The sequence below is a fragment of the Brassica oleracea genome, chromosome C3, assembly GCF_000695525.1.
Source record: "Brassica oleracea var. oleracea cultivar TO1000 chromosome C3, BOL, whole genome shotgun sequence".
NCBI lineage: Eukaryota > Viridiplantae > Streptophyta > Magnoliopsida > Brassicales > Brassicaceae > Brassica > Brassica oleracea.
In genome coordinates this window covers 62,463,040-62,475,508 of record NC_027750.1, presented here as the reverse complement: position 1 = coordinate 62,475,508, position 12,469 = coordinate 62,463,040, and the positions used below count along the sequence as shown (strand labels likewise).

At 30.4% G+C, this 12,469-nt stretch overlaps 3 protein-coding genes across 4 annotated transcripts; 2 read left to right on the top strand and 1 right to left on the bottom strand.

Moving 5' to 3' along the window:
* Window positions 1-1,725: 1,725 nt before the first annotated feature.
* LOC106332663 (intermediate filament protein ifa-4-like) lies at window positions 1,726-3,792 on the top strand. The gene is made up of 5 exons (XM_013771140.1): window positions 1,726-1,788; window positions 2,089-2,625; window positions 2,718-2,981; window positions 3,055-3,345; window positions 3,433-3,792. The coding sequence occupies exons 2-5, from the start codon at window positions 2,149-2,151 to the stop codon at window positions 3,754-3,756; spliced, it is 1,356 nt and encodes a 451-aa protein (XP_013626594.1). The 5' UTR covers window positions 1,726-1,788; window positions 2,089-2,148; the 3' UTR covers window positions 3,757-3,792.
* A 2,855-nt stretch (window positions 3,793-6,647) lies between these two features.
* LOC106333090 (cinnamoyl-CoA reductase 1-like) lies at window positions 6,648-8,312 on the top strand. The gene is made up of 5 exons (XM_013771572.1): window positions 6,648-6,807; window positions 6,994-7,355; window positions 7,452-7,614; window positions 7,687-7,873; window positions 7,985-8,312. Exons 1-5 carry the CDS (start codon window positions 6,687-6,689, stop codon window positions 8,127-8,129), a joined length of 978 nt encoding a protein of 325 aa, XP_013627026.1. The 5' UTR covers window positions 6,648-6,686; the 3' UTR covers window positions 8,130-8,312.
* A 1,051-nt stretch (window positions 8,313-9,363) lies between these two features.
* On the bottom strand, window positions 9,364-11,667 carry LOC106328735 (probable sucrose-phosphatase 1). Of its 2 annotated transcripts, XM_013767231.1 has the most exons (9): window positions 11,567-11,667; window positions 11,342-11,461; window positions 10,886-11,188; window positions 10,702-10,803; window positions 10,431-10,625; window positions 10,069-10,359; window positions 9,787-9,973; window positions 9,645-9,691; window positions 9,364-9,544 (listed from the first exon to the last, which is right to left on the bottom strand). In XM_013767231.1, exons 2-9 carry the CDS (start codon window positions 11,399-11,401, stop codon window positions 9,458-9,460), a joined length of 1,272 nt encoding a protein of 423 aa, XP_013622685.1. In that variant the 5' UTR covers window positions 11,402-11,461; window positions 11,567-11,667; the 3' UTR covers window positions 9,364-9,457. The 2 variants fall into 2 exon arrangements, with proteins under 2 accessions (XP_013622685.1, XP_013622684.1); XM_013767230.1 differs by having other exon boundaries at window positions 11,342-11,656.
* Window positions 11,668-12,469: the final 802 nt, after the last annotated feature.

Genomic DNA, 12,469 nt, shown 5'->3' with positions numbered 1-12,469 from the left:
TGGTGATGAGATAACAGACTTGATCTTGAGATTAATCTCTATATCTTGAGTGTAAAAGAGATCTTCCAGCAAGGAGATGTTCCAATGGTGAGAATTAGGCAGTAAAAGATCGCTTACTCGAAGATTTAGTAGATCAGCAAAAATATTCTACATAAGTAGGATACGCAGTCTATCACCATCCACTAACCAAGGAGAAGACCAAACCGAGAGAGATTATACAATTTGATTTGAAAAATATGCGGTTTTAATACTTATAAAGATATTAGTAAATTTTGTAAAACTAAAAACTTGATGCTTATGCCTAAAATAACATATTATTGAAAAAGTATGTTCAAATTTTTGTTTCTTGCCATTTGGGAATTTTAAGAAAAACTAGATTTGGACCCGCACAATCGTGCGGGTATTAATTTTCATGTTTATATATATATTACATAATTAGAATATATTTTTAAAGTTACTTATATATTTAAATGGTTATGTATAATTATTTTAAATATAACAATTTGATAGTTTTCATTCTGTAAGTTAATTGATTATTTCAAATCATCACATATATTTGTTATTTTTTATTATATATATTTTAAAATTATTTTTATTCAATTATTATGATCCGTAATTCAAAGCGCTAGATTATTTTTATCAATATTTTTTATGTTTATTCATTTAGGATAATAACTATATATATATATATATAAGTTTAAGATAAGTTAATTTTATACATGAATAATCTAATTTACTAATGTTAACTCATTCTACCAACATATTATATTTCTAGCATAAATTTTTAATGTTTGAGAAAATAAAATATATTAATTTATCAGTTTAAAATAATTTTATCATATTTAGTTAAATACAATGTTTTATTTTAAAATGATAGATATAACTATAAAATAGTAAAATTTGATATAATTTTTTTCATTTTGTAAAAGATAACTGAGTTAATGTATAATAACATTAATTTCATTACTAATTACAAAATTAGTGAAAATATTTGTATACAATTTTTGATAAATAAGATATTGTTATAATGTTTTTCAACACATTTGTTAAAAAAATTAAATATATTTATATTTATATTTTAAATTAAAAGATATCAAATTATATTATGATTTAAGTAGTTAAAATATTATATATTAACATTAAGGAAATACATTTAATAAAAAAATTAAATGATGGTCCAAATAAAAATATCACACATGAATCAAGGTGAGTTTGTTAACCAAATAGCATATACTAAATTCTGACCCGCCCTTTTTAAGGGCAGGTATACTTTTTGTTTTACATCTTTTTAGGAATTACTAGTGAGTGTCCATTTTAAAAAAAAAAACCACACATGAATCAAGGTTGTAACTTCTATTTTAATATATAAGATAGTACACAACATAATATTTTACGAAATTTGAGTTATTTTGAATAACAATATTCATATACTATTTAAATAGACTTCTCTTTTTTTTCTCAATTCAAATAGTCTCTAAAAAAGCATGATTCGAGTAAACAAACCACTAGACGTTGACCCCAAAAAAAAAAAAACAGCAACTAGTCACTATGTATATTAATGGAGATATCGTAAAAAGCAAAGAAAATGATGCTATAATAAATGAATTATCATCCAATGAGACACTTGGATAGTGGCAGAATCGTAAATAAGTGGAAAAGAAGAGGAAGCAGCGGTTTCATCACGAAGAACAACAACACAGCTTTTATTTGAAAATGGCTCCACTTCACGAGGTCTCTCTCCTTTCTCTCTCGCCGTAGGCTTTACTCGAGAACCAGACCCAAAGATTGGTACTTTCGTATTCATTATATTATATATGTATATGCTACGCACATTGTAGAGAAAAACACAATTTAAAATTACGAAACAAATAAGTTCTTTGATGTTGCGTTTGAATTCTCCAAGGTTGTCTCTTTCCTTGTCTGCTTTCGAGTGATTCTCTCTCCCTCTCTCTTTTGCAACGGTAACAAAGGATTTTACTTTTCAAAATCCGACAGAGAAAGAGACAGACAAAGAAAAGACCAGAACAGGAGCTTTCATCTAGTCTACTCTTAAACTGATGTCTTTCTTCTTCTGACACTATTTACCAGAAAAAGACAGAGACAAAGACAGACACTTTAGCTGTCTTTTTTAAAGTTGGCGGTGAAAAAATGGAGAGAAGAAACGAACGGACGATGATAAAGAGATCGAAGTGGCAATACCCACAAGTGGGCCTTCCTACGCCGAGGATCCTTCAGCTGCCACGTAGGCAAGGTGTGCGACGGAGTGCAGCAAAGGGGAAGACAACAACACCTTCTTCTTCTTCTTCTTCTTATTCTTCCTCGACTCAGAAGGATCAGAGAGTGAAACTGGAGGTTCTGTTTCACCAAGAGAGATCCTTTGATCGAGGAGGGGGACCTGTTGTGATGGATGAGGGAAGGAGAAGAGAGAAAGTTGCAGAAGGGAGAGAGATCGGTGGGTCGTCTTCTAGTGAAGTAGATGAAGCCAAGTGGAGGTTTCAGACGGAGATGTTGAGATCAGAGTGTAACTTGTTAAGGATTGAAAAAGAGATTGCGTTGAAGAAGATGGAGAGGAGGAAGAAGCGAATGGAGAAAACGCTTAGATCTGCTGTTAATACTCTCCTCTCTGTAAGTCTAATCTGATTGGTTTATTATGTATTATAAGTGTGAGTGTAGTAACTGTTTTGAGTTTGAAGCTGTTTTTGATTTGATTCATTTAGGGGAAACAGAGAATCTCAGAAGGGAAGAAAGAGAGCAATGTTTTGGAAGATGAGATAAGCTATTTGATTGAGAAACTAAATGAGTTAAAGTCTCCAAAGGTCAATAAGGACATGAAAGAAGCTAGAAACTTCAGACATAACTTTGACAAGAAAGCTTCTGTTTTAAGAAGAGAGCTGGAGAAGTTGGATGAAGGAGAGGTTTGTGTTCAAGGGATTCAGAAAATGGCTGAGGCTAGCTTCTTGGTCAACAGCAATAACGGCAATGTGAGTGACAACTAAGATTACTTAGTCTTTTTTTCTTTCTTTTTGCATGATCTTGACTTGTTTTCTTCCGCAGATAGATACATTGAGTAGTAAAATGGAGGCGTTGTCGATTCTCTCCAAAACCATTGATCTTCAAGATTTATCTGTACAAGACACGTATACTAAAAAAGACTGTTCTAGACATTGCAAAGCAGTTATGAGAAAGATCACGGATCAAGTAAGAGCAGAAGCTGAGCAATGGTCACAAATGCAAGATATGTTGGGTCAAGTGAGGAATGAAATGGAGGAACTTCAATCTTGTCGTGATTTCTGGCAAAACCGTGCTCTCGAATCAGATTCTCAGATACAGAATCTATATTTCTCTGTAAGATTGAATTCAAACCTCCTGGTATTAAAAAAATAAAAGATAAAAAAGTATATTGAAGACCCTTTCTTTATGAATCTGTTTTAGGTTGAAGGTTGGAGAAGAAAGGCTTTATCATCAGAAGCAAAGTTTAAGAACATACAAGCAGAGGTTTGCGGGTTACAAGAAGAGATCAAAAGATTGAGGAAGGAAGGTAATAAGTTAGAACCAGAGAAGAACAAGTTGCCAACAGAGTCAGAGAAGAGAGTATTGATTTGTAGGTTGAAAGAAAACAGACATAGCAACAATGGAGATTGGTCTAAGTACAGTGAAGGAAGAACAGCAAAACCGTCGTGCTCAAGACAGCCTTTGAGAGAGATTAAGAACGGTTCAGTGGCAGTAACAAGGCAGAGAAACACTCCAATGTCATGAAAATGTAACCTTGTTTTCTTTTTCTGACAAAAAAAAAACAGATTTTTTTTTCTGGTTATCTATGGTTAATAAATTCAAATTGAGTTCATGAAAACTTGGGTGAACCAATGTCAACTTCAAATTCACCATAAAATATGGTTTCTTTTGTCAAAACTCCTTAATCCAGTGGTTTGATTGACGAAGATTTGAGTTATAAGCCTTATAAAATGAGATTAATAGTCGTTTATGCTACACTAATAGAAAAAGGTCTACATGATATCTTCGCATAATGGGGGTAGCATCGCTACGTGCCACGTGGATCTTCATAAAATGGAAATACAACTTCATTTGTGGTGTTAGTAGAATTGTTATACCTGAATTATCATAAAACATACTCCCTCTGTTTTTTTTTAAAATGCATATTCTAAACTTTTCACATATATTAAAAACTCATTAAATATGCATTGTTTTTTTGTGATTAACAATTTTTCATAATTTTTAGTCAATAGAAATTCAATAAACACCATTAATTTTTTTGAAACTTACAATTTTCCATAAAATCATACATTGAAAAAATAAAAAATGTATTTTTTTGAAACAACTTTTTTTCCAGAACATACATTTTTTTAGGAACGGAGGAAGTATTAGATTTGTTGGTGGCATAATCGTATTCTAAGAATTCTATCCACTCTTTGAAAATGTTTTGATTGAATATTTATTAAAAGTTAAGAATTTTTATAATTGATTAATAAATTAATACTATTAAAAAAATTATAAAAACGGTTTTTATTATGTTTATATTGATAGTGAATAAAATAAATCATAGATTTTAGAAAACTAATTAATCTAAACTTAATAATATTAATTAAATTCACTCATTCACTATTTATAGTATAAAAGTGTGTCAAATGAATGCAAAATAGTCAAATATATAATTCTAAAAAATTCCAATCATTTTTAAAGACAATGTGATATCATATACGTTATCACTTATAGAAATGATTAAAATATTTTATATTTTAAAAGATAAAAATCATATGGTAAGTTATTTAAACGTATATTAATCAAGAAAAAGTTTATTTAATTCATCTATTAATATAAACAAATGAATTAACATTATTATATGATAAATCATTTAAAATTATATTATTTGGTAATTCATTTAATTTATTATATGGAAAGTCATTTAATTATATTAATCAAAGTATTTTTCACTGGATTTTTCTAGAGTTAATATACTATTAATATAATTCATATAGTTTGGATTATAGTAAAATTAGCATGTTTATTTTTAATAGAAAAAAGCATACATAAATAAAAGAATAAGAGAAAAAATAATAAAATATGTTTGTTGCGTTCTTGGTATTTTTATATTCTTATGTATTTAATTTTTATTTGTTTGTCGAGGGACATGTACTTTTTTGTGTTACTATAAATGTGAACTAATTAGTTTTATGTGTGTTTTAAAATGTTAAGATAAATTTATTAAAGAAGTTCAATAAAAATGACCATATCTACAATTGTTAAAGTCAAAGATGAAAAATATAATGTAAATTGAAAGTTAAAAAAAAACTTATTTAAAAATTAATGAGCTGTGTTTTTTACGCTATAATAAATTTTTAAAATGTATGATAATAAAATTTTAACAAAATTTATACAAATAAAAACATTAATATTGGATCTCACGTTAATATTAAGTATATATGCCTAAAATAACGAGATTTGGTATTTAAAAATTAAAATATTTTTTTTTCTTATTAGTTAATCAGATTTAATTAATATAGGTATGTTTTAATTTAATTTAAATTAAATTAAAACAATAATTTTAAAAGATATGTAAACTATGATTAGTTTTAATTAAAAACATTTGGTTGAATGAATTAGTTTTTGATAAAACAGTGTGATGATTAGAGATAATTTAAGAAAAAAATTGTTTGCTTAACCTATTTAAGTTTTATGTTAAACACTAAATAAAAAAATGAGTGAGAAAGTGTGATTTGGAACAAATTATGAGAAAATTGCTTAAACTACCATTTTCCTGATACGTGTTTTTATGTTTACCTTAACCAAATTTTTCTTTAGTTTTAAAGAGATAAATCATACTATATATTATCAGTTAGTTATATTATATAATTAAATAAAATACTTTAGCATTTTTTATAGAAATATATTTAATGGTTATATATTATTATATAAAAGAATTATGTTTGTAGGTAAGGAATTATTATAACTTTTATGTTTTAAAAGCCCACACAAAACCGTTTACAAAATATCTTTCATGATAAAAGCCTCCGATCATTGTATTGGTCATATTGGAGTTACACAAAAAATACTCTTTTTTTTCTCTTTAGCGCTAGAGTATTTTCGATTTTTCATGTGTTAAACTAAAATATAAAGTAATTCTACAACCAATTATCTGAATTAATTATAATATTGTTTTTGTAAGAGAAAGATTTTTAATGACTAAGGTTTATGTTTTTGAACTATTTTAAATCTCACATATCTTCTAAAAATATATATACTGAAATTTTTGATTATCCAAATATTCAAAATTAAAAATTTAAATTTAAATTTCTAATTATTATTTAAAAATTATAACAGTATAAAGATAATATATATTTTTTTATATAATACAAAGACCCGCAAAATTGCGGGCAAACACCTAGTATTTATTAAAAGTTAAGAATTTTTATAATTGATTAATAAATTAATACTATTAAAACATATTTTTTGTTTTTGTTTTTAACTCAATTAGTTTATAATGAGTAATCGTAGGAACGTGATTAAGAGGAGTCACACACTTGGCAGGGAGCAATCCCGTGGAAAACTCTAACGAACCCTCCCAAAAATGGCGCGCTTGGAAACCGAAACAAAATGCAGAAAAGCTAACAAAATATCAGTTTTGGACATTTCAAACACACCGAAAAAAAGAGAGAAGACCTGTAAGAAGAATGAGCAGCGAAGAAGAGAAGACGGTGTGTGTGACAGGAGCTTCAGGTTACATTGCTTCATGGATCGTCAAGCTTCTCCTTCTCCGCGGCTACACCGTTAAAGCCTCTGTTCGTGATCCAAGTCTGTCTCTTTTCTCTATTCAATCTCATTCCAAAACAACGTGTATCTTATAATATCTCTTACGTTTAGATAGAATATTCATTTTTAATGAAATTTGAACGCATATGAAATGATTAGAGATGTAGATAATTTAAGATTTTATAGATTGGTTATATATGTATGTGTGTATATGGTTTAATGTAACAGATGATCCGAGAAAAACAGAGCATTTGCTTGCGTTAGAAGGTGCAGAGGAAAGGCTTCAATTATTCAAAGCAAACTTGTTAGAAGAAGGCTCTTTCGATTCAGCAATCGATGGTTGCCAAGGAGTATTCCACACCGCCTCACCGTTCTATCACGATGTCAAAGATCCTCAGGCTGAGTTACTTGATCCAGCGGTGAAAGGAACAATCAATGTTCTAAGCACTTGCTTGAAGACTCCCTCTGTTAAGAGAGTCGTCTTAACCTCATCTATAGCAGCTGTTGCTTTCAATGGCATGCCTCGAACACCCGATACCATAGTTGATGAAACTTGGTTCGCCGATCCTGATTATTGCAGAGCTGCCAAGGTAAATAAAAAAAAAAGAACAACTTAGGGTTGCGTGGTGTACAAGCTATCACTATGTTTTTGCTGAAACACTCTGTTTTTTTCTTTTTTATTAAAGCTATGGTATGTACTCTCCAAGACATTAGCTGAAAACGCAGCGTGGAAGTTCGCGAAAGAGAACGATATGCAGTTAGTTTCGATAAACGCAGCAATGGTGATTGGTCCTCTGTTACAGCCAACGCTCAACACTAGTGCTGCTGCGGTACTAAGCTTGATCAAAGGTGAAGCAAAGATAGAACAAATTGTTTGATTTAGACGTGTACTAAGTTTAAAACATTGGTTTACATTTTCAGGAGCACAGACGTTTCCTAATGCGACATTCGGGTGGGTTAATGTTAAAGATGTAGCCAACGCTCATATCCAAGCGTTTGAGAATCCAGAAGCTAATGGAAGATACTGTTTAGTGGAGAGAGTTGCTCATTACTCCGAGGTTGTTAACATTTTGCATGATCTTTATCCTGATTTTCAACTCCCGGAGAAGTAAGTCTCTCTTTTAACATCAGAAACAGAGCAACTCTGCTTTTTTTCTTTGTATAAATTGTTAACTAAAGACAAGATTTTGATTAGAATCTACTGAAATTGTTGTTCCAGGTGTGCAGATGAAAAGATATTTATTCCAACCTACAAAGTGTCTAAAGAGAAAGCAGAGTCTCTTGGGGTTGAGTTTGTGCCATTGGAGGTTAGCATAAAGGAGACTGTTGAGAGTTTGCAAGACAAAGGGTTCATCAGATTCTGAGTTTCATCCCCAATATTAACTCAAACCAGAACCAGACTTGGATCTGTTTGTGTTTTACTCTCATGTGTCTTATTTATTTGTGGTTATTTTTCCTTTATTCAAATCTGAGTGCATGTGTTGCCTATGATATTGTGAACATTTTTTGAATCATTTGGTACTTGTTTTTTCTTGATTCGCGCAACCGCCTGAGTATTGGTTCTTACATTTTTATACATTGATATTTGTTTTTCATAATTAGTGTTATATATTTTAGATGGATCATAATATAACTAATTGTATTAAAAAAACTTGGACCGAATTGGGTAATATGGTTATTTTTTGTACAAATATCCGAACCCGTATCAGATACAGTTATTATTTAGATATTTTTAAGTTCCTACACATCAGAACCGAATTCATCTGATCCAGAATGACTCAACTCAAAACCCATACATAAATTTATAATATTCAATCGAGACTTAATTTTTTTTCAAAAAAATGATATTCAAAAGAACAACATGTATCTAAATGGATAGCCAATGTTCATGTCTAACTGATTATATAAACTAATAAAAAGGAATCTTTCTATGTGTTTGGCTAAATTAAGTGAAATAGAAAAAGTTTTTTATTTAGTAAAATAATTATATGGAGTGAAAAATTAAGTGACAATAAATGTAATACATTTTATTATTTTGATTTAAGTTATTATTTTATTCACAAAAACATGTCTTTGAATTATATGTTCGGCTACGTATTTTTTTACCAATTGAAACTAAATTTAAAAAAAGTTTTAATAAAACAAACTAAACTGAACGTTTAACCTTATGCAAAACCCAGTTATTTTATATTTTTGATTTTATAATTGACACAAAGTTAATGTTGATTAACTAATAAATAAAATTCTGCATTATTATTATTATTATGTTAATATATTTAATGATCTGATGTATTGTTAAATTAATATAATTAATGAAATTGTTAAACTGAGTAAAATATGAAAAGAAAATTAATGTTATTATATGAATGAAATTACTAAAAAAACACTATATTTTTGTTTATAATTGTATCTATGTTTCTAAACAATTCTCATTTGTACTGGTATCCATGTTGCCAAACAGTACCAAAAATTACTTCAGTTTTAATAGATTGGAAGAGTCTATATGTCAACAAGTGATATTTGCCTCATTATCACCTTTGCCCTCTCTACACAAATGTTATCATTATGAGGAATAAGTAACAAAAATAACATATAAGATGACTTTTGCGATTTAAGTTTTATTCAAGCAATAATAGGATCTTGTGTGTGTTTGCAATGTTTTATGAAAAAAATCTAAAAGGAGGATAATCATTTAGATGATCCAGTTGCTGTCATTTTTCATCTCTGATTCCTCTGACCATGTTTGCTGCACATTTTCCCACACAAGTTCTTCATTTTCCTGCAGATTGCAATACATTTTCAGTACTCAAGAAACTGAATCTACTCTTCTATATCTATATACTAGTGATAAGTGCAAACACCTCTTGATCTTCTCTTACCTTTGAGGTGAATCTAACAGTTGTTGTACAGCATTTCCTTTCATTCCCTGCAATATATATCCGCAATCTGAATATCAACAATTAAGGAAGATAATAGTCCATTTATGTGGGTTTTGTGTAGCATGTTAAGGCCTTTCATTACCAGTTTGTTCCCACTTATCAAGCTTTACCATCCAAGTCCCATGAGTAGTCTCTGTTGCCAGAACCTGATCTGTCCAAACCCGAAACTTCTTGTCCTTTTTGTCTCCATGATACTTTCCAAGCTCATCAATGGTGTCTATCAGAGATTTTTCAGTACCAGATGGATGAACAAAGACAGCAGCAGGATGCTGAATGTGGTTTTTGACAAAAGGATAATATCATCATTAATTAGTAAGATTTGGCGATAAAGAGAGAAACAAGGGTTATAACTATATATACTCACACATGAAGCTTTGAGACTTGCTATGTATGCATCACAGTTCTCAACTTCACCTCTTCTCCATCTCTCATAGAACAAGAAAAACATGACAACCTCATGACCCGGGTTCACATTATCCTCCTTGCACTCGAATAAGTCAGAAACATCTCTAGGAGAAAGATTTGGACCAAGCTTAAAATGACCAATGGCTTCTAAAATCCCACCCACACACCTCTCACTCGCGTGGATTATCTTTGCATTGTCTTTCGCATTCTCTGCATACCACTCTAATAACTCCGCTTGAGAGTTTCTCACCTGTGATAACAATAAAAGATATTTCAAAACATGAAAAGAACAAAACAGAGATTCAAGATGGTGAAACTAACCATGACACCATAAACATTAGGAATGGTAAAGAGCTCGGTGTCGTTTCCAGAGTCACCACAGACAAGAGTATTAACGGGAAGCCTCCCTTCAGCCTTGAGCTTGTTAAGAAGATAAGCAAGAGCTTGTCCTTTTCCTCCACCTTTTGGTAAAACATCTAAAGCTTTTCCTCCACTGAAAATGATTTTGATCTCCAACTAAAAAAAAAAAAAAATACACCATCATATACCATGTTGTGAGAGTAAACGGACAAGATTAAACAATGGTACTTACTCCACGTTTCTCCAACCGTTGGTATAGCTCCTTGGTCACTTCTTGAGCCTTACTCTTGTCAATGAAGAAGCTAACCTTGTTTGGTCTCTGGTCACAATCTCTCTGCATTAAATGAAACACAATGTTCTTCCATCACAAAACCATGATACTATAGAGACTTTGTTTATGTTAATCAGACAGTAACCTGAAGAGTTAACTCAGAGAACTTGCTGGTTTCTTCTTCGACGATTCCTCGGTCCCATTTATGGTTCATGATTTCAATCCAACTATCATCAGTAACCATGGACTTGCCATAAGCTATCTCAGTTCCTACAGAGGTAATGATAACATCAGGAGTTAACATTGGTCTCTCTTTCCTCAGTTTCTTGTACATGGGCAGTGTTCTTCCTGTTGAGAAAACAAGAAGAGAGTCGTGGCGAAAAGCTTCTTCCCACAGTGAACTGAACCTCAGTAAAGAGAGATTTTCAGGATCATTATGATGATCAACCTTCAAGAAGACAAAAAAAAATAATAGACATCAAGAACCAAGATTCAGAGCAAAAGATAATGATCAAACTTCAAGAACACAAAAAATACAGATCAAGAATCAAGAATCAAGTTTTAGAGCCAAAAGAAAAGTTTGTTAATTGGTGTTTTGTACCATTGTATCATCAAGATCCGAGACTATCATGAGACGAGGAGGAGATGTTAGCCGCTCCATGGTTAGAAAATCAGCTTCTTGGAGAATGAATCGTTTAAATCAAGAAATATAATAAGATCACTGAAATCAAGAAATGAGATCATCGAGAGCCATTAAAAACTAGGGTTTTTTGGTGAGATGAGAAAGCTAAAGCTTGTAAGGGGAGATTCTAGATCGGAGACAAACCTGAGGGTTAGAAAGCACGTTTTGGTGTAAGAGAAGAAGAAGAAAAAGCTTTGGTTTTGAGAAATTGAGAGTGAGGGGTAGAGCGGGGAAGAACAAGTAAACATTTCCCTAAACTTTATTTAAATTGTTTTTTCTTTTTTTTTTTTGTATTTTCTTCCACTGATTATTATTTTCTTTCTCCTTTCTTCCATGGAATATTCCCTTTTCCACGTTAGATACCTACCTACTTACTTACTTTAATAAAATATAATCTAAAATTTTGCATTTCTCCATTTTCACACGGAAAATCGACAAAAAAATCCTCAATTTTTGAAAATAAGCCAAAAATATCTTCAACTCAAAATACGCCATTTTAACCTTTAACTTCTAGTCAAACACGAATAAATCTCATACTTTCGTTGATCAAATCATTTTAGTCTCGTCAAAAGTCAAGCACTAAAGTCAACCGTTTAGTGTTGTTAGTTATATTTAACGGTTGACTTTTAATAAGATTAAAATGGTTTGGTCAACGAAAGTATGAGATTTTTTTTTTTGTTCCAATTTAAAATTTGAGGATTAAAATTGCTTACTTAAAATTTTATTAATCAAAAATTTTTGTTTTTTATTACAATAAAATTATAGTTTTTCATATCGATTGTAATCACGAACTTAATAAAATATGTTCGAATAAGCTTATTTATAATATTTTAAAAAATGAATTAAAAACTAAAATTTGTTATAATTAGAAGATGAATCAAGTGAGTGATATCACTCAAATGACCCTAAGGAGTGAATTACTCTGTCAAATAAGAGGTTCAGATGTAGTACATAGGGATCGAATCCAGAGAGACTCTAGGATTACACAATAGATTATGGTCTTTGAAATATGCTAGATTAATTGGTTTATAGGTTTTAAAGCAGTAA